Below are 27094 nucleotides of genomic sequence, written 5' to 3'. Positions count from 1 at the left end.
TCGAACCTGCAGCCTCTTGACTGGAGAGCGGATACACTAACTACTCAGGCAACCAGCCTGGCAGGCATGAGGTTACTGAATTGAAATTGCTGTTTCAGTTCAGTAATGTCGTAAATTAGAATTTTCCAAAGTTTAATTATAAATTATGCCGTTTTTGTATTAATTGAATTAGTTATACTTTTTTATGGAGTTCATAATTGTTTAAATATTTCAGCTATAGTTATGACATTACTCATACTCTTCAATATAATATGGCATCACTTCAGAAGTTGTCTTCGGTTGAAGAACCTGATGAAACTGCACAGGCCAGGCCTTTCTGGAATCCCCAGTTGCATAACATTGAAAGTTCCTCCATTGAAATTGCTGATAACTTTCTTGAAAGCTTGCAGGTTTGTATAAAATAAGAATTTTAGCCATTTAATCATAGATGGTACTGATTTCATTGTATTTTTAACAAGAATAAGAATTTTTATAAAACTAATCACTAAAAAAAAGTTGACATTGCTCAAAGATTCCAATGTACAGAATGCAGATTTATTAATTGGTAATATTAATGGACATCACTTTATTTTTGTAAAATAAAGAGTAACTTTTATGAAAAGTTACTCTTTTGTTACAATGTTACATTATTAAGATTGAATTATTTCAATCTTAATAATGTAACATTATTTTCAGAGTTGAGTTAATATCTGGTATTAATATTTGATGAGAGAATACAGACAGTTGCTGAAGATGTTAAATTATCACATATTATTTACTTATGTTTCATTGTGTGAAGTCACTACTCAGACCGGTTTCGACCTTTATTGAGGTCTCATCGATGAGTAGGTAGACCAAATTAATACCAAGGGTATAGCGAAAAGAACTTATATACTTTGCTATAAGAGTTGTCAAAAAGGTGCACTCATTAAATTACTTAAATATAAAGAGCCAATAGGCTTCACTTCGGCGATGCTTAACATTATTTAAATTAAGGGGATCTTAGTCATGGTTTTGAAACAATGTGGGATTTAATATCCCCTTAATTTAAATAATGTTACATCGCCAAAGTGAAGCCTATTGGCTCTTTATATTTAAGTAATTTAATGGATGCACCTTTTTGACAACTCATATAGCAAAGTATATAATTTCTTTTCGCTGTACCCTTGGTATTAATTTGATCTACCTACTCACTGATGAGACCTCAATAAAGGTTGAAACCGGTCTGGGTAGTGACTTCCCACCATGATGTATAACATCATACATCTCCTAGGATATGTGTTTTACATTATGGGAAATACTAAGAATAGTGATCAGATCTTTACCCACCTTTGCTATGAGTTGCCCTAGTTTGTACTACATGCTTTAGCTTACGCTAGTATTCACCGATACTTTTATAGTTTACTATATTCGGCATGAAACTCTTTGATTCCGATCTTTGAGTTTCTTATCCGGTTTTGAAACAATGTGGGATTTAATATCCCCTTAATTTAAATAATATTACATCACCGAAATGAAGCCTATTGACTCTTTATATTTAAGTAAAGATACTCTCTTTGTATGCTTTGCAGTGCACACTGATGGCATGAAGAACTAGAGAATGACTTCTTGAATCCTCAAGTCTGGAGTTGGACAACACAGGTTATTGTTGGGGGCTTAGGCTTCTTCTGGTCCTGCAGTGTGAGACTAGTATGTAATAGTGTTTTCCGTACAAAGTTAGGAAAATAATATAATCTTTCATGAGTGGGAATTCGCATTAAAAAAAAATTTGCATGTTTCTGATGATATGCTATGGCAGTCTTGAATTTTCAAAAAGTATGCTGTGGATTAGAAAATATCACAAAATACTGTAAGGCTTAGCATTTATAACTTAATGAAAGGAGATATACTTGTTTTTTAGTAGGATATACGTAATTTATGTCCACGCAGTTAGCTTAGTGGCTTTGTGCTTTGCAACCATATGCCTGGGGTAGGAGTGTCCTAGGTTCGATTCCCGTCAATGACGTGAGGAGCTTAAGGATCTTCCTCAGCCATAGCTAAGTTAGCCGGTCTTGGACATGGACAGCAGGATTTTTTCTGCCAGTTTATCTGGGGGTCATCCCACAAGCAGGCAAACCGGATCCGTGAACACACAGGCTACAGTTATAGAAATACGGCAAGGAAGGCAATGGAAACCACCTTGCATCATTATCTCCTTAGTAATCAACTGCAATCCTCTCAAAGAGAGGAAGCCACAGGATCAAATCAGATGTAATTTATATACAATGTGATTCAGAGACAACTGTGATAAAGGTGAAGGGAAGAGAATGTTTGCCAAATGATGTTGGAATTTTTGGTTGCTTAATGCAAATGTTCAGTGGTCTTGATTGAGTAATATGAATTTTTTACTATGGCAACTGTTAATTGTCAAACTGAAGAGGATCTTTTCAATCATTCTGTAGTTTGCAAAATATATGCATAATAACAACATAGTATTTTCAGTGAACTTGGTGATACTTTACTTAAAACCATTGTTTATAAAAGTGAATGAGATTTATCTTTATCAATAGAAGTTTAAAAACAGTGACTGGAATTGCATATATTATCCTAAGATCTTAATATAGCCAACACAAACTAAAAACAATACTCTGTTTTGGGATGCAGTTCCTTTCTGTTGAAGGAATTGAACATTTCAGTTGCATCTCCAGAATATTGATTTATGTTCAGAAAGGCTTTCTTATTTTTATTTTAACAGTCAAGCAAATATAACCATTCAAGGGTTTAAAAATCAACACACTTTCAAATGCTACCATATCAAAAGCATATAAAACATGGAAACTGGAACATCTGCTTCCAGCAAATGTAATAACTGTGAGAGAAAGAAAATGCTACAGGAAAGGAGTCACAGAGTTTTTAAAGAGTTTTTTGAGGTTGAATTAACATGCTACTGACAAGCACTAGTGATTCTTTTAAGTATGCTGTGAATGTTATCTGCCCTCTAGGCAGCTCAGACCACAACACAGTGCAGATCTCTTCCCCCCATGGAGCAACACATACACACAACCACTTGCATCTAGACATTATATGACATTACCAAAGCACCAAGTGGGACAATCATCACAACTGCTATGCCTCATTTCTTTAGTCAGATTACTGTTTTCAGCTACCTGAGCCAAACCTAAGTACAGAAAGTATCACCGAAATAATTCTAATTGGCATAGAAACATTTATTCCGCACTCCACTCTAAATTCCCATTCCCTATCTAAGCCTTGGTTTTCCCACAGGTGTGCTAAGGCTGTACAAAAGAAGAGTCAGGCATACATCCGAAACTCCATCTTTCTATACTGCCTACACCAAAGCCTGGAAGAGCTGCAAAAATTATCACAACATTGAAAACTGATTTTGACAGAGCTAAAAGCAGGAAACTTGCATTCTGTCCAACACTACTCCCACCATTATTACACCCAGATGGTACTATTGCATCATCACCAGTGGTAGCTCATCCATAAGGGCTGCATCGAATGCAGCTCCAACGTTGAGTATACTAGCAAGTAGTACTGTCTAGTATATTCAATGCTGGAGCTACATTCAATGCAGCCCTTATGGATGAACTGCCAATGATCATCAGCCACAGAAAAGCCAACCTCCTGCTTTCCTACTTCTCCAATTCTTGCATAGCTGATCATGGTAAATGTCCTCCCAAACTTTCTACATTCATTGCCATGCACCAGAAAGAGAACAGAAAAATTTTGTTCAAATTGAATACCAAAAAGTCTCCTGATCTTGATGGTATTTCTCCAGTTGTTCTAAAGGTCTGTGCTCACTCTATGCTATCTATTTACACTTTGTTACTCCACTGGTATCTATCCTGCAGTTTGGAAACTAGTCCATATACCACCTATTCCTAAGAAGGATTACCTTTAAACTACCATCCAGTTTCTCTCACTCGAATTCTTTCTAAAGTAATGGAAGAAATCATCAACACCCAACTCCTATGCTACATTGAAGACTCATCATCAAATTCCTGCCATGTACCCTCAAAGGGTGTACAGGATATGATAGTACTACATGAAAATTTACATAATCACTAACTTCCTATCTACAATTTTCCTCCAAATCAGTCTGTTACTTGTCAAGACTACAAAATTAACAGATCTTATATTTCTATCGTCTAAGACACTTTGTACCATATCAATCCACCTATATCTTGGTCTTCCTCTGGGTCGTTTTCCTGCCAACCTGGCAGAGAACACTTGTTTTGCTAATCTTTCCTCGCCCATTCTGTTTAAGTGACCATACCACCTGAGATTATCTCTGCTAACGCATTCCTGGATGCTGACAATGTCAAGTTCTTTCCTAATATCCTCGTTTTTAATATATTGCCATTGATGCCATCTGTTCATGCCTCTGATCTTTCTCAAGACTCTCATATCTGCGGTCTTTAGTCTTTGGTAAAGTGTTTTACTTCTGTCTCAGATCCATAAGTTAAAACTGGTTTGAACACTCTCTTGTATATAGCTAATTTAATGTTCTGACTAATTTCTCTCTTATTCCATATGAATTTATTCAATTAACTTCCTTCCATGCCAGCTTTGTTGATTCTGTTGTCTATTTCCATATTTAATTTACCATCTTCACTAAAAATTGTGCCTAAGTAGCTGAAATGTTTTACTTATTCCACAGGTTCTCTGTTCACAACACAGTTGACATTTTCAACGATCCTGCCTATTTTCATTATCTTTGTCTTTTTATTGCTGACCTTCATATCATATCTATTATAACAGTTATTCAATTTAGTCAGAGAATCTTGCAGATTTATTTAGAAATATAACATCATTCGCATAAAGCAAAGAGCTGACATTAACATCTCCAATTTTGATATCATGTTTAATACGACTTTCCTTCATAATGTGATCCATGTAGATAATGAATAACAGAGGGGATAATGTACATCCTTGTTTCACACCAGATTTAATATTAAACCATCTTCCTGTACTTCCTTCAATTCTAACTGCTAACTTACAACTTAAATAAAGACTAAGTATTGCTTGATGTAATGCCCCATCGACACCATATAACTATAGCGTATTGAATAGCTTCTCTCTTGGCACCTTGTCATATGCCTTTTCCTAATCAACAAAACTTAAATACAGATCTTTATATTCCCATGATTTCTCCACTATTTGTCGTAAAGTGAAGATCTGATCCTGACAGCCTCTATTTGACCTGAATCCAGCTTGTTCTTCACCAAGCTTTTCTTCCACAATTCTTCTCAACCATTTCTCAAGTATGCTTGCATAAATCTTACCAGGAACACTCAGGAAATGACCAGTAGGGAAATGCTTCTGTAATTCTCACATTCAGTTTTATTTCCCTTTTTATATATGGGTATTATGAAAGCTCTACTCCAATCATCTGGAATTCGTCCCTCTGTCCAGGCCTTCTGAACTATGCAGTTCAGCCACCGTAAGACTTTTATAAATCCATACTTGAGCATTTCTGGTCGAATATCATCTATTCCAGCTGCCTTTCTACATTTCAGCCTTTTGATGGCTTTTTCCACTTCAAGTATGGATATGTATTCCAGGTTGCATGCCCGTTGAGGTTTTTTTACCACTCTGCTGTCACTGATTGTTTCATTTAGCAATTTTTCAAAGTAATTACTCCATACTCCAGTCCAGGCCTTCTGAACTATGCAGTTCAGCCACCGTAAGACTTTTATAAATCCATACTTGAGCATTTCTGGTCGAATATCATCTATTCCAGCTGCCTTTCTACATTTCAGCCTTTTGATGGCTTTTTCCACTTCAAGTATGGATATGTATTCCAGGTTGCATGCCCGTTGAGTGTTTTTTTACCACTCTGCTGTCACTGATTGTTTCATTTAGCAATTTTTCAAAGTAATTACTCCATACTTCAAGGATATCTTTTTTCTCCAGTTTCCATGTCCCCTTTATCATCTCTAATTCCTTTTACAGCACTCTTTCCTCCATTTCTGAGCTTCTTCAACAACCTCCAGAATATCTTTCCACCTTCTTGATATTTATTTTCTATGTTCTTGCCAATGTCTTTCCATGACTTTTGTTTAACTAGTTTTAGACAGTGTTAGCTTTCTTACATTTGTCTCTGTATTCTCTAAAAGCAGAAACTGACTTAATTGGAACTTTTGATATGCTTTTTTCTTTTCCTTCACTGCCTCTTTAACTTCCTGTGTCCACCATGGAGTTCTAATTTTTCTATCCTTGCAGATAACTTCACCACATGCCTTTCTTGCTGAATCAATCAGGGTTTTTCTTTAAGGCTTGCCACTGAATCTCCAAGGTTTGGTTCGTGTTCTCAAACTCTTTCATTTTTTCTTCAATAATGTTTATATATTTTAGTCTACAGTTCACATCTGAGAGCTGCTCAACTTTTATTCACTTTAAAACTTTCTCACATGTTATTCTTTTCAGTATGAAATTCAATTTTATCCTGCTCAAGACTAAATAGTGATCACTTCCAATTTCAAATCCTCTGTACACTCTGTTATCCTGCACCAGGGAGAAAACATCACTATCAACAATAACATAGTCAATGAGACTTTTCTTATTCCTTGCCTCTTCTCTCCATGTGAATTTGTGCACCTTTTTATGTTGGAACATGGTGTTAGTAATAACCATTCCATGTCCTGAGCAGAAATCCAACATGTATTTGCCATTATTATTAGCTTTGCTCTTTCCTCCAAATTTTCCAAAATATTTTTGTATCTCTGACAATCATTTCCTACTCTGCTATTTAGATCCCCAACAAGAACCATCTTTTCCTTTTTCATTTGGTCAGTTTCTTTTTCTAAAGACTAAAAAAATTCCTCCACTTCTACGGGACCATAGCACAAATAAGTCTCATTGTTCAGTTCCCCATTCTCATCTTTGCCCACATTACTCTACTTGAGACTGCCTGCCATTCAAGAAGATTAGCCTCGTATTTTGTGTTGAATACTATGGCCACTCCTTATTTTCTTATTGTCATTGCTTGAATATAACATTTTGTATTTGATGCTAATAAAGATCTCACCAGTTTTGGTCTTTTTTGTTTCAGTCACCCCTATTATGTGGACATGGTACTTATCTAATTCCTCAGCTAGCTCCATTTCTTTGCCATTCAGGCTTCTTAAGTTGATGGTACCGATCTTTAACTCTGGTGGTATTGAATTGGAGTGTGCTTTCAGATTTGTTCTAGTAGCCGACTTTTTGCTGTTCGCCCTGGTTCTCTGGCGAAAACAACAGGGACCTTGTTTAACTGGGCAACGCCCCAGCCGGCATGAAATTTTGTCATGTTGTACCATCATTTTGTATTTTGGTTTAAGCCAATAAGAATACAATTTGGTCGGCTAAATCCCAAATTGCCAGCCCATCGTTGTTTGTTCAGTATCCATGTAGATACCCAATAGGGTGTACCAAGAGATGGTTAGGATTGGACATTAGGTCAGAAGCCCTGGTCGGTTTTTCGCATTCCTTTAAAGCAGGTATGTCAAACTCGTTTACCTGCAAGGGACAAATTAAGAATTATACATCAAACCATGGGCCGCAACAGAAAAAAAAATCTCGAAATAAAGAGGAAACAGATTTTTTAATATTAACAATTAGAGTATATAAGTACAAAATACAACCATGTTACAAAAATACATATAAAATGTATAGTTTACATATTTAAATAAAATTATACATATTTTGATATGTATAATTTTTTTTTGAAGAAACTTGACAAATTTTTTCATTAACGGAATCTTCAAAATTTGGTTGAATTTGTTGCGTTGTAGTTATTTTCAATATTGCTTACACATGCTGGTCTGTTAATCTTGATCTTTCTGCAGTTTTAATTATTCTTTAAAGTTGAAAATAGTTGTTCGCATATATATGTGCTACCGAACATAGATAACATATGCCTAATTGCACATAACACATTGGGGTATCGATAAATAATTATAGAACTTTGGAATTCCAACATCCATATATTTTTGTTTCAATACGCAATTGCACTGAATTCTGATTAATTCCAACTATAAATTATCATCAACAGTTTCAACATCAATCGATAGAGGAGAAGTAAATAGATTTTCATATTTCTTAAAATCTAAAAATCTTCTTTCGAGTTCATTTTCTAATAATTTAATTTGCTTTGCATGTTCTGAAAATTTCAATTTCGGTGATTTTTATAATAATGATTAACAACATTCAGAATGGGATAAATTTTCTTTTTGAATTTGTTTTTGTCAAAGTAATAATTTCTGTTTGAAAATATTAATATTGTCAAATAACATGGTAACTACTTGATGTTTGCCTTGTAGCTTAAGATTAAGGTGACTTGTAATGTCAACTGAAAAGGCCAGGTCCTTTATCCATTGATTGTTTTTTAATATTTCACATTCATAATTTTTCGATTCTAAAAATATGGTAATTTCATCCAGCAATTCGAAGAATTGCTTTAAAACTTTATGACTGGAAAACCGTCTAATTCCGTATAAGAAGGTAGATCGTTTTATTCACTTTCTATATCTTCTAGAAAGTTACTAAATTGGCAATGATTAAGCCCACATGCACGAATATAATTTACAATTTTACTGTCATTTTTTAGGATATGTCCAATATTTAAAACTTTGGAGCATAGTGTTTGCTGATGAATAATGCAATGAAACTTGAAAATTATTATTGCCTTGTTCTTTGCATTTTTCTTTTAAATTTCTAATAACTCCTTTAACAACATCAGTCATGGCAGGAGCACCATCAGTTGCAAGACAAGCTAGCTTTTTTAACGGTAAATTGTATTCATTCAAAACAAGTTCATATCACATCCACGAATAAAAACAGCCAACTGAGCGATATTCTGTACATCTTTACTTTCGTTAATTGCAAGGGAATAGGTCTGAAATGTTGGAATTATTGATTTTAGTTGATTCCTTAAGTTCCCAGCTATATCATCAATTCTGCTAGCAATGGTATTTTGAGATAAGCTTATATTTTTAAATTTCTTTAATCGATCAGGACACAACACTTCAACTGCTTTAATAATACATTCGCGAATAAATTCCTCTTCAGTGAATGGTTTTGACTTGCTTGCAATTAAATGTGATAACAAATAACAGGTTTTTACCATGCCACTATTATCTTCAATAGGTTTGGTAAATACACTTTGTTGATTTTGAAGTGTCAACTTTAATTCTGACAATTTATCTTCATTAAGTTTCGCAACATATTTGTCATAGTTTTCTTTATGATTTTTAACGTAATGCCGTTTAATATTATATTCTTTGCAAACTTGCAATAGTTTCTACATATTGGACATAAATTTTCTTTTCCTTGAATACAAAAATATTGTAATAACTCCCGTTTTTCTTGAAAACTACAATGTTCTTCAATTAATCGCTTTTTACTCATACTGGTTGAAGGTTTCGACATTATTTTTATAAATTCTTTATTAATTATAAAGACAACACTACACATTCTTACGACTTTAAAATTGCTAACGGCTAGCTTCCGATTGCTGTGGTCAGTGGATGTAGCCGTGTACACAGACTTGCTCATTAAAATTCGATATTTATGCAGTGGTGTAACAAGATTTTTTGAAATGACAAATAGAACATTATTTCATGTTGAATTGGATTTAAACTGTATTGATGCAAACACAGATTGATAAGAAAATAACTATTAACTTAAAAGCTAATATTTTGCTGGTATTATATCCAGCATCTTCAGAGCACACAAACAAAGGCTACACTATGTTGATGATGTGTTTGCTATTTGGCCACATGGCCCAAACACATTGAATATATTTTTAGTGTATCTAAATAGCCAGCACCCTAAAATCCACTTTACAATGGAACTAGAAGCGAATGACTGCCTGCCCTTCCTGGACACACTGATCACACATCTTCCAGAAGGTTCCTTATCATTTTCAGTTTATAGAAAACCCACACATACCGGGAGATATTTGCACAAACAATCACACCAACACCCTTCTCAACAATATGGTATCTTAAAAACACTAACCCATAGAGCAAGAGCAATCTGTTCCAATGACATTGCTCTTACTGTTGAACTTTCTTACCTGCGTCACACCTTCCTAACCAATGGCTATAATCCCCATAAGATAGATAAAATACTAAATGCTATCCAGAAATTCTCCCCACTGTCTACCACAGAAGACTACAACAAAACTATCACCATCCATACATTAAAGGCACATCTGAAAAGGTATCTAGGGTGCTTAACAAACACCAACTGCACACCGTATTTAAACCTTATGTGAAATTGGCAACTCTCATCCGTTCACCTAAGGACAGATTCACTCCTTTATCATATCCAGGAGTCTATGAAGTGCCCTGTTCTTGTTATCGAGCCTACTACGGACAGACAGGAAGAACTGTGGACATCCGCCTCAGTGAACACAAAAAATATATCTGGCACTTTCGCTATGGCAAGTCGGGTCTGGCAGACCATGCTTTGGATACCCCGACATACAGGATCAATTGGAAAAAAAACAAAAGTACTGCACAGAAGCTTCTACAAGTCAGAGAGGTTGTTCCTGGAATCAACAGAAGCCTTAAAACATACTCCAAACCTTAACAAGTATGGCTGTATAAATCTACCAAAGATTTGGGAGACAGTCATCTTAAGACCAAATTAATATTTATTTATTTTAATTTAATTTTATTTTTTTCAAAACTGGACTACTGGAGTTTTTATTTATTTATTTATTTTTTTTTTTATATATAACTTAGATGCCGCCGTATTAGGACTTTAGTCTTGTATTGTATGCTGCAATTACTTATACTAGCCCCACTGTTACGCCGGATTGTGGTTGTCTCACTTTTGTAACAAACTTTGTTTGTGTGCTCTGAAGATGCTGGATATAATACCAGCAAAATATTAGCTTTTAAGTTAATAAATAGTTATTTTCTTATCAATCTGTGTTCGCATCAATACCATTTAAATCCAATTCAACATGTGTGACGAACACGTAAGTCTATCCACATGTTTAGAACGTTATTTTCTTTAGAAATTGCAGAGTAGTTTGGCGTATAAAAAATTTTAAGTGGAAATGTTAATTTTTTAAATATGTCTATTTAATTCGGTATCAGAAGTTAAATAACCATATTACAAAGTTTGGCAGGCCGCATGTTACTTGTCCACGGGCCTCATGCGGCCCGCGTGTTTGACATACTTGCTTTAAAGGCTATGTGGAGTTCTCCTCTCAGTTATACAGCTTTGACCCTTAAGCACCCCCCCCCCCCTTGTAGACTCATGTAATAAATGACAGACAGTATGGATTCTGTCACTGCTGATCAACAAGGGATCTACTAACTTATTTCACTCATCTCTGGACATTCGCCAAATAATGGAAAGGTTTGGTGATTCTCAAGTGCCGTCGATATCTCCAAGACTTTTGACCGAGTTTGGCACAAAGGTCTATTAGGTAAACTCCCATCATCATCAGTCTGCCCTCAACTTCTGCAATTGGGTAGCCAGCTGTCTGACTGGATGCTCATTTTGAGGATGGTGGATGGCTCCTTATTTTATATCTGTACAACTAATGCTAGGGTCCACAATGTTCTGTTCTTTCATCCACGCACCCTCTTCCTTTTATACATAACGATCTACCCCATCTGACTGTCACTCTAATACTCAGTGTTGCTGATGACAGCACATTGCACTACTCCTTTTCATTTGACAAACTTTGCAAAGCACAAATCATCACAACCTGCAGAATTTTAACCTCTACTACTTTAAATTATGATTTTCAAAACATCAATGGGATTTGGATAACCTTGCCAACTTCAATGTTAGCAAAGCACAGGTTCATTATTTCCCACAAAAAAGAACTCTGTTCTTCCAATCTAACCCTTGACAATACTTAAATCTCTTTTGGCACTAACATATCACAAATATAACCTTTTCTGCATCTAAAAAATGAGGCTTTCGCTTGAGGTGTTACTTACTTGAACTCCAAACAGGCCCTAACCCAACACAAATCACAAATCTGCATGACCATTGAATAATGCTCTCACATCTGGGGTGGTGTCCCTACAAGCTCCCTAAAAATACTGGATTCTATATAGAAAAGAGCAGTTAGATTGATTGACGACCCCTCCTCTCACTAATACACTCCACTCACTTTTGCACAAGCATTCAGTCTTGACAGCCTGCATCATCTATAAATACTTCTATGGATGCTGTTCATCAGAATTTGCATCAATAATTTTCTCACCCTCTTTCAAACCTGCCCAAATGCATACAGCAGCTAATCAACACCTCCTCACAGGTTCAGCTCCAAACCCATAGAACAAATTTTTCCTCTTCTTCGTTCATCTCTTTCACTGCTGACCTCTGGAACAGTCTTCCATCATGTGTTTCCCAAATCCACAGCTTTTCAAGTCAAGTTGCTTATTGCCCATCCACTGTACTAGTGTATTAGAAGTTGACTAATCTCTTGTGGATGGGTTCTCTGTGAAATAAATAAATAATTAAAAAAATGCAAACTAATTCCTTTAACTTAGTCTATGATTAATAATTCATAATGACTTGAACTGTAGAGAGATGTATAAAATGTAGATTTTGGAAGTCACAATCCAGTTCATAAGCTAATTTTTTTTGTAGTGGATATCAGGAAAAACCCAAGTGGTGTTGAGATTTCAGAATGGTACTGTGGTCAGATGAATTGAGGTGCACACTGTTTGGATGCACGACATCACATCATGTTGTCATCATATGGGGATGATCATATGATGTGATGTAATACTCAACCTCTTTTATCTCTGATGCTACATTTATTTAAACAATAATTCATAATACATTTAGTCTACAACATTATGTTTCTATCCTAAAGATGATACCTATTTTAAGATGCTATCCAATGTTGTACGAATATCATTTAGACAGAAAAATGAATTATTGTGAAATCGTCTTCCATAATTACCTCATTCTTCAGATCTTGACTTAGTCAAGAATCTGCAGTATGTAGTAGAGCATGGTGTTCAGAGCTTGCTACCTTCATTACTGAAAAAACAAACATAGATTACTAATAATCTTGTAATCTATCAGTTATATATCATAATTTGTCAGTAACAGTGAATAATGACGATTTTTTCATTTTTGTTTTCTTTTTCTTTTTTCAATACTTAAGTTCTTATTAAGGCATGCAATTCCAAAGTAGGATATCTCCAGCAATTAGTGTTACATTGTTGTTGGCCAATTTTATCAACACTATTTTATCAACAGTTTTAACAAGTTTTATCAACACTATTTGGACAATGTATATGAGATGAATAAATTTATATTAAGATATCCTTCAAAGTACACAGAGATTTTCCTTTTAAATAAATTTAGTACATAATGATTCACTCTTTATGGTGTTTTAAGAGGTTAATTTAGCCATTTTTTTTTCATTTATGCTTCTCGTCTAAATTCAGTAGAGGGCAAGAATATCTTTTGTGGATGGTCATGTTTTTGTTAGTTATTTATAAATGTTTTTTTTCCAGTCTTTAATTTGCAATTTATTTTCCTACTTGAAGCGCGTTTGAGGTGCTTTTTCACTACTCTTTGCCCATTATACTGTATTCTGAATTAACAAATTCTTGATTATAGGTAGGAGTTCAGGATCAATCAAAGAATTTTTCATTTGGTCAAGAATCATTAAGTACAGCAACAAACTCTTCATCTCAAAGTGACAGTGGCATGTGGTCAGAACTTAGAAGCAATGATGAATATACACCATCAGCAGTCAATAATAGTAAGTAATTGTAATCATTATCAATTTTTCAGTATGTTTTCATTTAATTTATGTGACTAGTGTCACTTGAGATAAGGCAGCATGAATAAAGTTACTAATTCATTACCCAAACTCAGAGAGGAGATGTAGGAGAAGATGTGAAGTCAAAGAAAAGAAAAAAAAAAGAAGGAAAAAAAAATATATAAATATATACATACGGGCATACCCCAGTCATACAACATGTTAGGTTCTAGACCATTGTTGTATAGTAAATTTCATTATATATACAGGCATACCTCAATCATACACATGTTAGGTGCTAGACCACTGCTGTACAGCAAATTTCATTGTATAGCAAATCAGTACTACACTGGTGTCCGAAACTTAAGGACGAACACTATTTCTGAGAATTAAAACTGCAAATTCAAATGAATCAGCTTGTGGCAATTTGTATAACTGATGATTTCAAATAGAAAGCGAGTACACATTGGAATTTTAAAATTGTGCACAAAGGGGTCATGTGGTAGTATTCAACAGGATAAAAGGCAAAAGACTGCACTGAGCAAATTGTGTTTGAAGGAAGCTCTTTTTGTGAAGGAATAAAGTTGCAAACTTTGATGCCTTATAATGTCTCAAAGACATCATCATCTAGGTGATTTTACAAGGGGAAGAATTATTGGAAAGCTTGAAGAAGGCTGCAGAATTACTGATATTGCCAGAGAGAGTTTGGAATCTCATATAGCATTGTATCCAGGCTCTGTGCAGCATTTCAAACCAATGGAATGTGTTCTAGATGTTTGCTAAGAGGTTGCCCTCACTCTACCATGGAGCATGAAGACAGATTTATGGTTATAACAGCAAAATGTAATCGACATTGTCAGCTTGCAAGTCAACTCCATTCAAGCACAGGTACGTGAATATATTGACAAACTGTGGCAAGACGTCTGCAACAAGTAGGCCAATGTGGTAGAGGTCTGCATCCTTTTATCTCCAGCTCATCGTAGAGCATGTTTTCACTGCTGTTGTATCCATAAAAATTAGACAAGACACCAGTGTGATAATGTACTCTTTACAGCTGAGAATCATTTTAATTTTTCCTCTGATTCTAGATGACACTTGATCTGCCATGAAAGTGGTACTGCTTACCATCATGAGAATGTTCTTGAAAGGGATAGATACAATGGTGCTGGTGTAATATGCTTCCTGGTGAAGTATATTGCAACTAAGTTCTTCAATGTCACATTTGAATGTTCATGGTACTGTAGGGCAAAGAATTAATTTTTATGGATGACAATGCCACACCACATCGTACACGAGCAGTGCAGATACTTCTGGAGACTGAGGATATTAATCGATTCGAGTGGCCAGCATGCTCCCCAGATCTTAACCCCATAGAACATGTTTGGGATACAATGGAGAGATGCATTGCTGCTCAAAATTCCCCTCCAGAAAATAAACAAGGCCTTATCCTTGCTCTGAAAGAGGGCCAGCTTGCCTCAAGAACTCCTGAATCACGTGGTGCTAATCAAGGTACTACGTTGTGAGAGCTCTATCTCAGTTTGGTATGGATATATTTCATACTGAAATGTTTTTCCTCATAGTTTTCTGTAAGCACTGTACGTTAATTCCTTAACTGTGTCCTTGGAAAATTTGTGGCTTTTTCCAAAAATGTATTGCAATTTAATTTGAACAAAATTTATAACACATTTTTTGTGCAGTATAATTTATTAGTATGCTGGCAATAAATTTATGTCCACAGTTGGCTGTAGTTGTAAATTTTTTTCATATACAAGCAAAAACGTAGTTTGTCCTTAGCTTTTGGACATCAATGTAGATGCATGTAATGTTTACAAAAGTTTTTAATCAGTTACATATGTGTTTAAATTTTGTAAATAAAGCAGTCGAATATTCATAGTAATTTTCTCAAACAAAATAGTTATTCTGAATAGTTTAACTTCAGGGAACATGCAATTTGTTTGGTCATCTATCCACACATTAAAGGTTTTTCCATTTCAGCAATAAGATTTCCACATTTACAGATGAATGTAGTATTAACTGGTGTAGTACCTTTTACCTCACACTAAGAAATTTATTATTGTTTTTAACAATTGTAACAATATCAGTGCAAGGTAAGATTAGCCTGTATTCATGTGTTAGTGTTTGTTACATCATCATCACTAAATTTAATCATTTTAATTGTAGTATATAATGCAATAGGTTTACACATCTTCTTGTTTTCAATGGAAGTGATAGCATTTTGACTTTGAATTTTATCTGCCATTATTAACAATAGTAAAATAAAATAATTTTAAGCCGTTTATAATTCACAACAAAACACCGAACAGAAAGATGGCAAGTAACAATGCTATAAACAAACAATTCTCAAAAACTGCATACACATTGGTTAATTCAAGAGAACATCATATCACTAAACCGTTGTATGGGTAAATGTTGCATTGTATATATAAACATTGATAATAATTGAAAAGTGTTATATGAGCAGAACATTGTAAAGTGAAGCACTAAAAGGCAGGGTATTAGAGGTGTATATATATTGGTGGGGGGGGGGGGGGGGGCTGGAAAGTTCTGATAAGCATCTAGAACAAAAATGATATTAAAGCAACACATATAGCCACAAGAGAGAGATACGAGAATATAAGAACATAAGTTACCTTCATAATTCTACAAGTATGTTCTTTCTTCTGGTTATATCAGCTGCTTTAATATCATTTTGTTCTAGGAAATTTCCTAGAACATTTTATCAGAAATTTCCAGACTCCCCTCCCTCTTGCGTATGTGTAATTTAATATTACAGAACACACACACAAACATACCTACATTATATAACAGTACAACACTAGCTCAAGTTTATAACTAATATTCAAAATATGACTTGTATTGCATGAACACAGGTTTGTACAAATTTACAAGCCGAAAAGAGTACAAATTACTATTTGTACTCTTTTGATCATATTTTTTTGTAGAGTGTTGTAACTACAGTCTTGACAATTGTAGCTTTGATTGTGGTGTGGAGTTCCTGTATTGTATGGGAGGAAAGGGAGGGCGATTATTTATGCTATAAACCATTCTGTAGATCCAGAAAGAAATTGAGAGATTTTGGGGCTATAAGCCTTTGAAAATGAAACAGGATGCTGAAAAACTTGTCCAAAAAATTATAGTTTCATTAGTTGTATGGCTTATGATGCCTCTTTCTGTATTTCTTCATTCCAACTTCTTCAAGGAGGCAATTTCTTCTGGCAATTTGGGATTTAGCCAACCAAATTCTATTCTTATTGGCTTAAACCAATATACAAAATGATGGTACAACATGACAAAATTTCATGCCGGCTAGGGCGTCGCCTGGTTACACAATTGTTTTCGCCAGGGAACCAGGACGAACAGCAAAAAGTCAGTTACTGGAACAAATCTGAAAGCACACCCCAACTCAACATCACCAGAGTTAAAGATCGGTACTATCAACATAAGAAGCCTGAATGGCAAAGAAATGGAGCTAGCTGAGGAATTAGATAAGTACCAAATCGACATAATAGGGGTGACTGAAACAAAAAAGACCAAAACCGGTGAGATCTTTCTGAGCAATAAATACAAAATGTTATATTCAGGCAATGACAATCAAGGAAAAGAAGGAGTAGTCATAGTATTCAACACAAAATATGAGGCTAATCTTCTTGAATGGCAGTCAGTCTCAAGTAGAGTAATGTGGGCAAAGATGAGAATGGGGAACTGAACAATGAGACTTATTTGTGCCTATGGTCCCACAGAAGGTTCTGCTAAGGTAGAAGTGGAGGAATTTTTTTAGTCTTTAGAAAAAGCAACTGACCAAATGAAAAAGGAAAAGATGGTTCTTGTTGGGGATCTAAATAGCAGAGTAGGAAATGATTGTCAGAGATACAAAAATATTTTGGAAAATTTGGAGGAAAGAGCAAAGCTAATAATAATGGCAAATACCTGTTGGATTTCTGCTCAGGACATGGACTGGTTATTACCAACACCATGTTCCAACATAAAAAGGTGCACAAATTCACATGGAGAGAAGAGGCAAGGAATAAGAAAAGTCTCATTGACTATGTTATTGTTGATAGTGATGTTTTCTTCCTGGTGCAAGACACCAGAGTATACAGAGGATTTGAAATTGGAAGCGATCACCATTAAGTCTTGAGCAGGATAAAATTGAATTTCATACTGAAAAGAATAACATGTGAGAAAGTTTTAAAGTGAATAAAAGTTGAGCAGCTCTCAGATGTGAACTGTTGACTAAAATACACAATGATTATTGAAGAAAAAATGAAAGCGTTTGAAAACACAAACCAAACCTTGGAGACTCAGTGGCAAGCCTTGAAGAAAACCCTCATTGATTCAGCCAGAGAGGCATGTGGTGAGGTTGTTTGCAAGTATAGAAAAATCAGAACTCCATGGTGGACATAGGAAGTTAAAGAGGCAGTGAAGGAAAAGAAGAAAGCATATCAAAAATTCCTGGCAAATAAGTCAGCTTTTGCTCTTAGAGAATACAGAGACAAATGTAAGAAAGCGAAACACTGTGTAAAACTAGCTAAACAAAAGTCATGGGAGGACAAGAACAAATAAATATCAAGAAGGTGGCAAAATATTCTGGAGGTTGTTGAAGAAGCTTAGATATGGAGGAAAGATTGCTGTAAAAGGAGTTAGAGATGATAAAGGTGACATGAAAACGGGAGAAAAAGATATCCTTGAAGTATGGAGTAATTACTTTGAAAAATTGCTAAATGAAACAAGCAGTGATAGCATAGTGGTAAAAAACACTCAACAGGCACACATATCTATACTTGAAGTAGAAAAATCCATCAAAGGCTTGAAATGTGCAGCAGGAGTAGATGATATTCGACCAGAAATTCTGAAGTATGGTGGTATAAAAGTCTTACAGTGGCTGCACTGCATAGTTCAAAAGGCCTGGACAGAGGAGCGAATTCCCGATGAGTGGAGTAAAGCTCTCATAGTACCCATATATAAAAAGGGAAATAAAACTGAATGTGAGAATTACAGAGGTATTTCCCTTCTGAGTGTTCCTTCCAGGATTTATGCAAGCATACTTGAGAAACGGTTGAGAAGAATTGTGGAAGAAAAGCTTGGTGAGGAACAAGCTGGATTCAGGCCAAATAGAGACTGTCAGGATCAGATTTTCATTTTATGAAAAATAGTTAAGAAATCTTGTGAATATAACAAAGATTTGTATTTCAGTTTGGTAGATCTGGAAAAGGTATATGACAAGGTGCCAAGGGAGAAGCTATTCAAAACGCTATAGTTATATGGTGTCAATGGGCCATTATATCAAGCAATACTTGGTCTTTATTTGAGTTGTAAGTCAGCAGTTAGAATTGAAGGAAGTACAGGAAGATGGTTTAATGTTAAATCTGGAGTCAGACAAGGATGTACATTATCCCCTCTGTTATTCATTATCTATATGGATCACATTATGAAGGAAAGTGGTATTAAAAATGATATCAGAATTAGAGATGTTAATGTCAGCACTTTGCTTTATGCGGACGATCTTATACTTCTAAATAAATCCGCTACAGGTTTGCAAGATTCCTTGACTAAATTGAATAACTGTTGTAATAGATATGGTAGGAAGGTCAGCAATAAAAAGACAAAAACAATGAAAATAGTAGAATCATTGAAAATGTCAACTGTGTTGTGAACATAGAACCTGTGAAACAAGTAAAACATTTCAACTACTTAGGCACGATTTTTAGTGAAGATGGTAAATTAAATACGGAAATAGATAACAGAATCATCAAACCTGGTATGGTAGGAAGTCAATTGAATAAATTCATATAGAATGTGGAATAAGAGTGAAATTAGTCGGAACACTAAATTAGCTGTATACAAGACAGTGTTCAAACCAGTTTTAACTTATGGATCTGAGAGCTGGGTCAGAAGTTAAATACTTGACCAAAGACTAGAGACCGCAGATATGACAGCCCTGAGAAAGATTAGAGGCATGAACAGATGACATCAATGGCAATATCATATAAAAAATGAGGATATTAGAAAGAACTTGACATTGTCAGCATCCAGGAATGCTTTAGCAGATCTAATCTCAGGTGGTATGGTCACTTAAACAGAATGGGCGAGGAAAGATTAGCAAAACTAGTTTTCTCTGCCAGGTTGGCAGGAAAACAACCCAGAGATAGACCAAGATATAGGTGGATTGATACGGTACAAAATGCCTTAGACGATAGAAATATAAGATCTGATAATGTTGGAGTTTTGACAAGTAACAGACTGATTTGGAGGAAAATTGTAGACAGGAAGTTAGTAATGATGTAAATTTTTCATGTAGTACTATCATATCCTGTACACCCCTTGAGGGTACCTGTCAGAATTTGATGATGATGAACTTCTTCAAGGAATGAAATGAACTGGATGATGACGATATCCTGGTATATGTTACCATCTACTGCTGTCTCAAAATCAAATTAGGTCCACTATATTCCAGTTTTTTTTTGGATGCAAGCGTACTTTATGTAACACAGCTTTTCACCAGACTAATTCTGTTGTTTTCTTATTCACTAAAGATAGAATCTTTTTTTTATATTTTTTTTATTGTTTTTCTGAAGAAAAACGATCAAGCACATTGATTTCATTTTCCTCACTTAAGAATAATACTGGAGAATCCAGTATTCAGATTCAACTATCAATGTATTCAATTACTATTAATGTGATTGCCAATCAGATATGTTATGTAATCCAATGAGTCATTGTTTTTTGTTGGTTACTATAATTCACATTGCATATTATTTCATATTATTTTACTTACCACTATTTGAAGTTGCATTTAAATAAACCTTGTTCCAAATTAAGTTTAGTTGCTTGAATCATTTCTACTAGTTACTCTTAATTACAATAAGGTTTTGTATTCTGCATGAATGCTGCATGTTGATTACAGCTAACTCTGAAACAGGGACAGCTAGATGCCATTGTTATTAATGCAGGATTAATAGTTGTATTCAAGTGTAAAGTATTACCTACTAGAGTGAATGACAAAATGTAGTTTCATGGCTTTTTTATACAAAAGAGCCTCAAAACATTGAAGTTTAGTCCAAATGTAATGTGTAGTTCATTAATATTATTTAGAAAAACTCATTCCTATTATTTGCAATGTTCATGCTTACCTGAACATTGCAGATTTGACAGTAAAGATTTTTTCACTGTCATCCATATTTTACTGTTACAGATCATAAGATAGATGAGAGCTGGGTTTGAAATATAACTATTAATCAAAGACCAGATATCACCAATATGAGAGTTCTGAGAAAAATTAGGGGTGATCAACAGTATCAATGTCAGTATTGTATTAAAAATGAGAATATTATGGAAGAATTTGACATTGTTAGCATTCAGAAATTGTTTGCAAAGCTAATCTTGGGTCACTTAAACAGAAAGGTTAGCAAAATATGTTCTTTGCGAGGAGTGTAGAAAAAGACTCAGAAAATGACCAAGATGTAGGTGGATTGATACAGTAAATACTGCCTTAAAAAACAGAAATATAAGATCTGATAATATTGGAATTTGGAGGAAAAATGTTGATAGGAATTTAGTAATGTAATTCCTATCAACATTTTTCATGTAGTACTGTCATAATATCCTCTACACCTCCTGAGAGATATGTCAGGAATTTGATGATGATAAGATTAAAAGATAAGGACTTACTTAAGAGGTTTTTATACCAAAGCTGACTAAATATCTTACAGATATCAACAGTAGCTACCTTTTGAGTTTCTCTAAACTTTTTCATGACATTTGTTCAACAGTAGACAATGTAAGGAGAAAAATGTTTAGATTGATGAGTTGCAAAATCCTTGCTAGCAATCATTTATAACTTGAGAGGTTCTCAGGTGGTGAAAAAGTCAGCTGTTGATAATTCTTTAAATTATTTTAGAAAATTATTGAGTTGATTGCAATAGGATGGTAATTTGAAAGTCATTCTTAGGAATAAATTGAATATTGACTAACAGTCAAGCTCATTCTGCAGGATGACAGTGAAATAGGAGAATGTGAAAAAAAGTGATGATGCAAAGTAGAGACTGGTACACCATGTACAAGAACAGTCAGCAGAATAACAGCATAACTAGTTTTTTTTTTTTTTTTGTGTGTGTGTGTGTGTGTGTATTTTCTGATAAAAAAAAGAAAATAAATAAAAGGAAGCATTGAATGTTGTATTTACATGAAGGTAGAAGAAGATTACTTTTTTTTTGTAAAACAGGTTGGTGTGTTTCAAAAAATAAAAAAATAAGAAGCTAGTATCATCTTTAGAGATAATGTTGCATCATAGAACCATAGAACCATTCTGAATGCACGAGAGGATGATCGGATCAAAGTTGCAGTTAGAGAAAAATTTTTTAGATTAAATTTTTTAAATTGAGCCTCCGTAGCTCAGTCAATATAGATGAAGTCCTTTGGTCAGAAAGACTTGGGTTCAATTCCCGTCCAAGACGTGAGGAACCTTTATCTGGTCGCTTTCAACAAAGGTGAATTAGCCAGTCTCATATGGAGGTAGTGAGATTTTTTCACCTGGAAACTGGGTTTTTCGTTCCCCAGAACAGACAAGCCGGCCCCGTAAACACATGCATCTACAGACATAGTACGCACCGGGAGGCATAGGGCCAACCACCTTATTCTCAAGATGGTCACAGTTGTGAAGTCCACAGCTAAGAACCTTAATGGTTTGTGAAAGCTTAAAACAAGACAAGTTGTTTAAATTAAATTTTTATGTTCTTATTCTGTCAGTATACTATTGTTCATTATACCCACCATGTACACCCTCTGTCCAAAAAGAAACCGAACTTTTGATAGAAAATAAAACATGTGCCAATTATAATTATTCAAATCATTTATTTCAATCAATATACTCTCCCTCAGCTTCGATACAGCATTTGGCATGGTCAATTAATTCATTAAATGAGTTTTTTATATCGGTTTTTGGGATACTGTTGAGGGTCGTGGTTACTGCCGCTGAACATTTTCAGTGGTGTCGTATTGCTTTCCTTTCATCAGCAAATGAAGTTGGAGGAAGAAAAAGATGTCACAGGGTGCTAAATCATGTGAATACAGTGAGTGATCCAACACACTAACTTGGTTTTTGCTCAAAAACCGTCTCTCAATGTTCGAACGATGAGATGGTGCATTATCGTGCAAAAGTGACCAGCTTCCTGCATCACTATATTCATGCCATATGCGACGAATTCTCGCTATCAATTGCTTCAAAACTTCGAGATAAAACTCATCATTGACTGTTTGGCCAGGCGGAATGAATTCTTTGTGGATAATGCCCTTGGAATCGTAGAAACAAATCATCATTGTCTTTACTTTTGACTTCTCCGAGCAACTTTTTTTTGGATGCCCCTCTTCTGGTGGTCTCCACTCAGCACTCTGGTGCTTTGTTTTGGGCTCATACTCAAAACACCAGTAACGATCGTTTCAAGGAAGTTTGAGTCCTTACGAGCGGTTTTAATGAAGCTCTTGCAGTGTTCAATTCGATACATTTTTTGGTCTTCGGTCATCTTGTGGGGAAACAAATCGCGAATTCAATTTATGAAGGCTCAAACTCTCGGTCAAAATGTTGTGCACAGTTGATTTTGGAATCCCCGATTCATCTTCAATAAATCTCATGGATGATTTCGGGTTTTGTTTGATGAAATCACGCACTTTTTGGATGTTAACTTTGCTCAGTCCAGGTTTTGGATGGCCCTGCTTTTAGTCATCCTCAAGCGTCTCATGACCACTTTGAAATCGCTTAAAACACTTAAAAACTTCATCATGCTTATCAAGGATTTAAGCCTAGCGTGGCCTGTTCCTGCTTTAGAAGTCATCATTGAATCTTTTTAAGAGGATGTCCTAGTTTTCTTTTTTCTAATGGCTTGTACTTTAAGGCTTGTTTTGGTCATCTTTCTATTTTCATTCTTTGAACGTGTTCCATTCATTTATGTTTATATTTTTAAATTTTTTCTATTACTGATTCTTGGTTTAATTCTTTCATAATTTCTTCGTTTCTTTTGTGATCAAATAGAGTATACTTTACAGTTTTTCTCATAAACTTCATTTCTGCTGTTATTAATCTTTGTTTGTCTTTTTATTTTATTGTCCAGATTTCACTTCCATAACCGGTAGGGCTAATGTATTGTATACTTTTAGTCTGGTTTGTTTTTGAAACTAGGCTTGGTTTAAATATAGAGTTAATTACACCTGTTAATTTTAAATATTTTGCAATTTTTAGGTTTATATCTTTTTCATTTTCATATGTGATCATACATCCTAGGTAGTTAAATGAATTCACCTGTTCTAAGATCTTGTTATCTATTACTATTTTAGTTCTTACAGAATCTTGTCCTTTGAAGGCCATAGTTTTTGATTTTTCTGTTGATATTATCATACCACAGTCTTTGGCTATCTCACTTAGATCTAAAATAGCTTTCTGTAAGTTATCTTCAGAATTTGTAATTATTATTTGGTCGTCGGCAAAAGGGAAAAAAGGAGAGTGTTTAAGTTCACAGTAGGAGAAAGTTTAATACCTTGATGGAAATTTATATTCCATTTTATTATTGTTTCATTTAGGTAAATATTAAAGAGAGTTGCTGAGTGGGGGCATTCCTGTCGGGCCCCTTGGTTGATCTCTCTCGTATATGATAGCTCATGATTTAATCTTATTTGTATTTGATTATTTTCATATATACTTATGATAGCTTTTAGGATATTATTTGGTGTTTGTCTTTCTTTTAATATGTTAAATAAAATGCTTCTTTTAACTTTGTCAAATTCTTTTTCATACGGTGATGAATGCTTATCCTGTACTCGTAAACTTGAATACAGGATAAGCATTCATCACCATGTGGTTTTTGAAGCATTTGATGCGTTTCGGTAAACTTTTACCAAGTTTAACACAAAAGTCAATCGCAGCTCTCTGTTTGAAATTCATTTTCTGATTGTTTGTCAAAACATACTGTCACTCTTGGCACTATAACTCAGCTTCTATTGAAACAAATGTCATAAACAGTTGACACAACACTGATGAAGGTTGCTGCTTTCAACAACAAAAAGATAGAACAGGTGGAACCACTAGTTTCTTCTATTTTCGAAAAGTTTATTTTTGGATAGAGGATGTACAAGTGATATCTCATTGCATTCTCCTTAAAAATGAAATCAGAATGTTATGGAACAAGTTTCTATAAGAATAGAATAGCATTATTAGCAGACTTCCTGAAGAATGCCATAAGTTAAGGAAACTCACATTATTTCTGAAAGACATAATGGGTGAGAAGAATGGTGGAGAGGATCCAGAGATAGTGACTAAGATTGTGACAGGTCTGTGGAATGTTCCCTATTAGAATAGATCGAAAAAATCTTTGAGTTAAAAAGGCTAGTTGACAAGTAGAAAAGAGTGGATATGATAAAAATGTGTTATTAAAGGGGTTTTATAGGATTTGGCACAAGACTGCTTTTTTTTTTCAATACAGGGCAGAAGTAACAGAACAAGGAGTCATCCCTGGAAATTATATAAGGGTATTGTTGTCAAGGGTATGTGGACTAGATTTTTTGTTTGGAGGATGATGAATAGCTGGAATGGGTTAGCGGAAGTGGTGTGAGTGCTTCAGCAGTAAATGAATTCAAGGAGAGGTATGATAGGTATTGTGTGAATATTGGTTAGTATGCATCTTCAGTGATTCTTTGACTCCATTGAAATCTCAAAAAAAAAAAAAAATAATGATAATAATGCTTGTATAAGTGAGTCTTAATGCATTGTCAAACAATTTAATGATTTTATTTTCAGATGATGTCCATTATGGAATTCGAACAAAACCTTATTGGAAGTTTGTTTGGAACTCATATTTGTTAAAACCTGTTGATCTACATCCTGATTGGGTGCTGTATATTACACATGGTTTTATTGGTCAATCGAGTATCCTTTTTTTAAACATCAGTTTGTAAATAGATGTCTCTTCTAAGCAATATTAAATGCATATTGATAAAATTTAATTTTTACTCATAATGATAAGCATGTCAACTTTTTTACAGGAAGGGAGGAAGGAAGGGTAACAATTTGCAGTCTTCTGAAATTCTACTTTTGAGACCATCATAGAGATGTTATTCCTTCTGTCTGTGAGAAAGAGAGCACAAACACACACATGCACACACGTTTACATCTATTTACCTGGTAATGACTGCAGCAGTCAGCAAAATAATAAGATTGCACGTGTTAATACGAGTGTTTCTGTAATATCCAGATAGCTTGGAAACAGTCTTTGAATATAGCAGATCTGATCCGCATTCAAAGCACAGCATTACTATTAAATTGCAAATTACCACCAAAAAACCTACAAAAAACAGAATTTGAAGCTCTTAATAAACTCAAATCAGACAAAAACATAGTCATAATAAAAGCAGACAAAGGAAATGCAACAGTGATTTTAAACTCAGAAAATTATAACAAAAAAATCAAAAGACTTCTTGAAGATTCCAACACCTACACAGCATTAGACAGATACCCCACTTGGCGAACTCACAACAAAACCAATGAACTTATCAAGAATATACCAAATTGGTCTGAGGAACTAAAAAGAAATTTACAATCAAAACACCCACTAGTTCCTAGAATATATGGAGTTCCCAAAATTCATAAACGAGATATAACACTAAGACCGATAGTAGACAGAAGGGACTCTCCTACCTCAAATCTGGCAAAGCACCTTACAAACTTGATTTTACCATATATATAGGGAAAACACCATCATTCATTAAGAAGAGCACAGACTTCATAGAGAAAGTAAAGATATACACATAGATCTTTCAGACATTAGCGAGTTTAGATGTGGTCAGCCTTTTCACACAGATGCCAAGAAATGAAACAGTAAACATCCTAGAAAATCTCTTCCCACCAGACATTGTATAGCTCCGAACATTGCATAAAAAACACGTTCTTCCTTTACCAAGACAAACTCTGGGAACAAAAAGGACTAGCAATGGGTTCACTCCCCCCCCCTCTCACCAGCTCTAGCAAACCTCTATATGGAAAATTTTGAAAATAATGCTCTACAAAACTGGCACATCAAACCAAAAATTTGGCTCCGCTATGTGGACGATATCTTCATTATTTAGCCAGGAACAGCACTAGAACTGACTGCATTTAAAGACTATCTTAATAACTTACATCCTAACATAAAATTTACTCTGGAACTAGAAGAAAATAAAAAAACTCCTTTCCTAGACATCCTTATAGAAATAAATGAAAGGAAAAACAGATTATCGTTTTCCATTTATAGAAAGCTGACAAACACAGGAAGATTCTTTCATGCTACCTCACACCATCACCCCAAGCAAAAATTAGGCCTCATAAAAACC

At 34.7% G+C, this 27094-nt stretch overlaps 1 protein-coding gene across 1 annotated transcript in view; it reads left to right on the top strand.

The window, feature by feature from the left end:
- Positions 1-27094, top strand: part of FIG4 (polyphosphoinositide phosphatase FIG4) — a 362814-nt gene that overhangs the window by 94578 nt on the left and 241142 nt on the right. Inside the window, exons 7-9 of the mRNA XM_090408874.1 lie at positions 215-389; positions 13579-13723; positions 25527-25655. Of these exons, the coding sequence (XP_090265000.1) occupies positions 215-389; positions 13579-13723; positions 25527-25655 (449 nt within the window). The remainder of the gene's footprint in view (positions 1-214; positions 390-13578; positions 13724-25526; positions 25656-27094) is intronic.

This window comes from Typopeltis vanoorti, chromosome 19 (assembly GCF_054136105.1).
Source record: "Typopeltis vanoorti isolate ZY-2024b chromosome 19, IOZ_Tvanoo_1.0, whole genome shotgun sequence".
Lineage (NCBI taxonomy): Eukaryota > Metazoa > Arthropoda > Arachnida > Uropygi > Thelyphonidae > Typopeltis > Typopeltis vanoorti.
The sequence above is the reverse complement of the archived record's forward strand: the minus strand, read 5'-3'. Positions and strand labels throughout refer to the sequence as shown.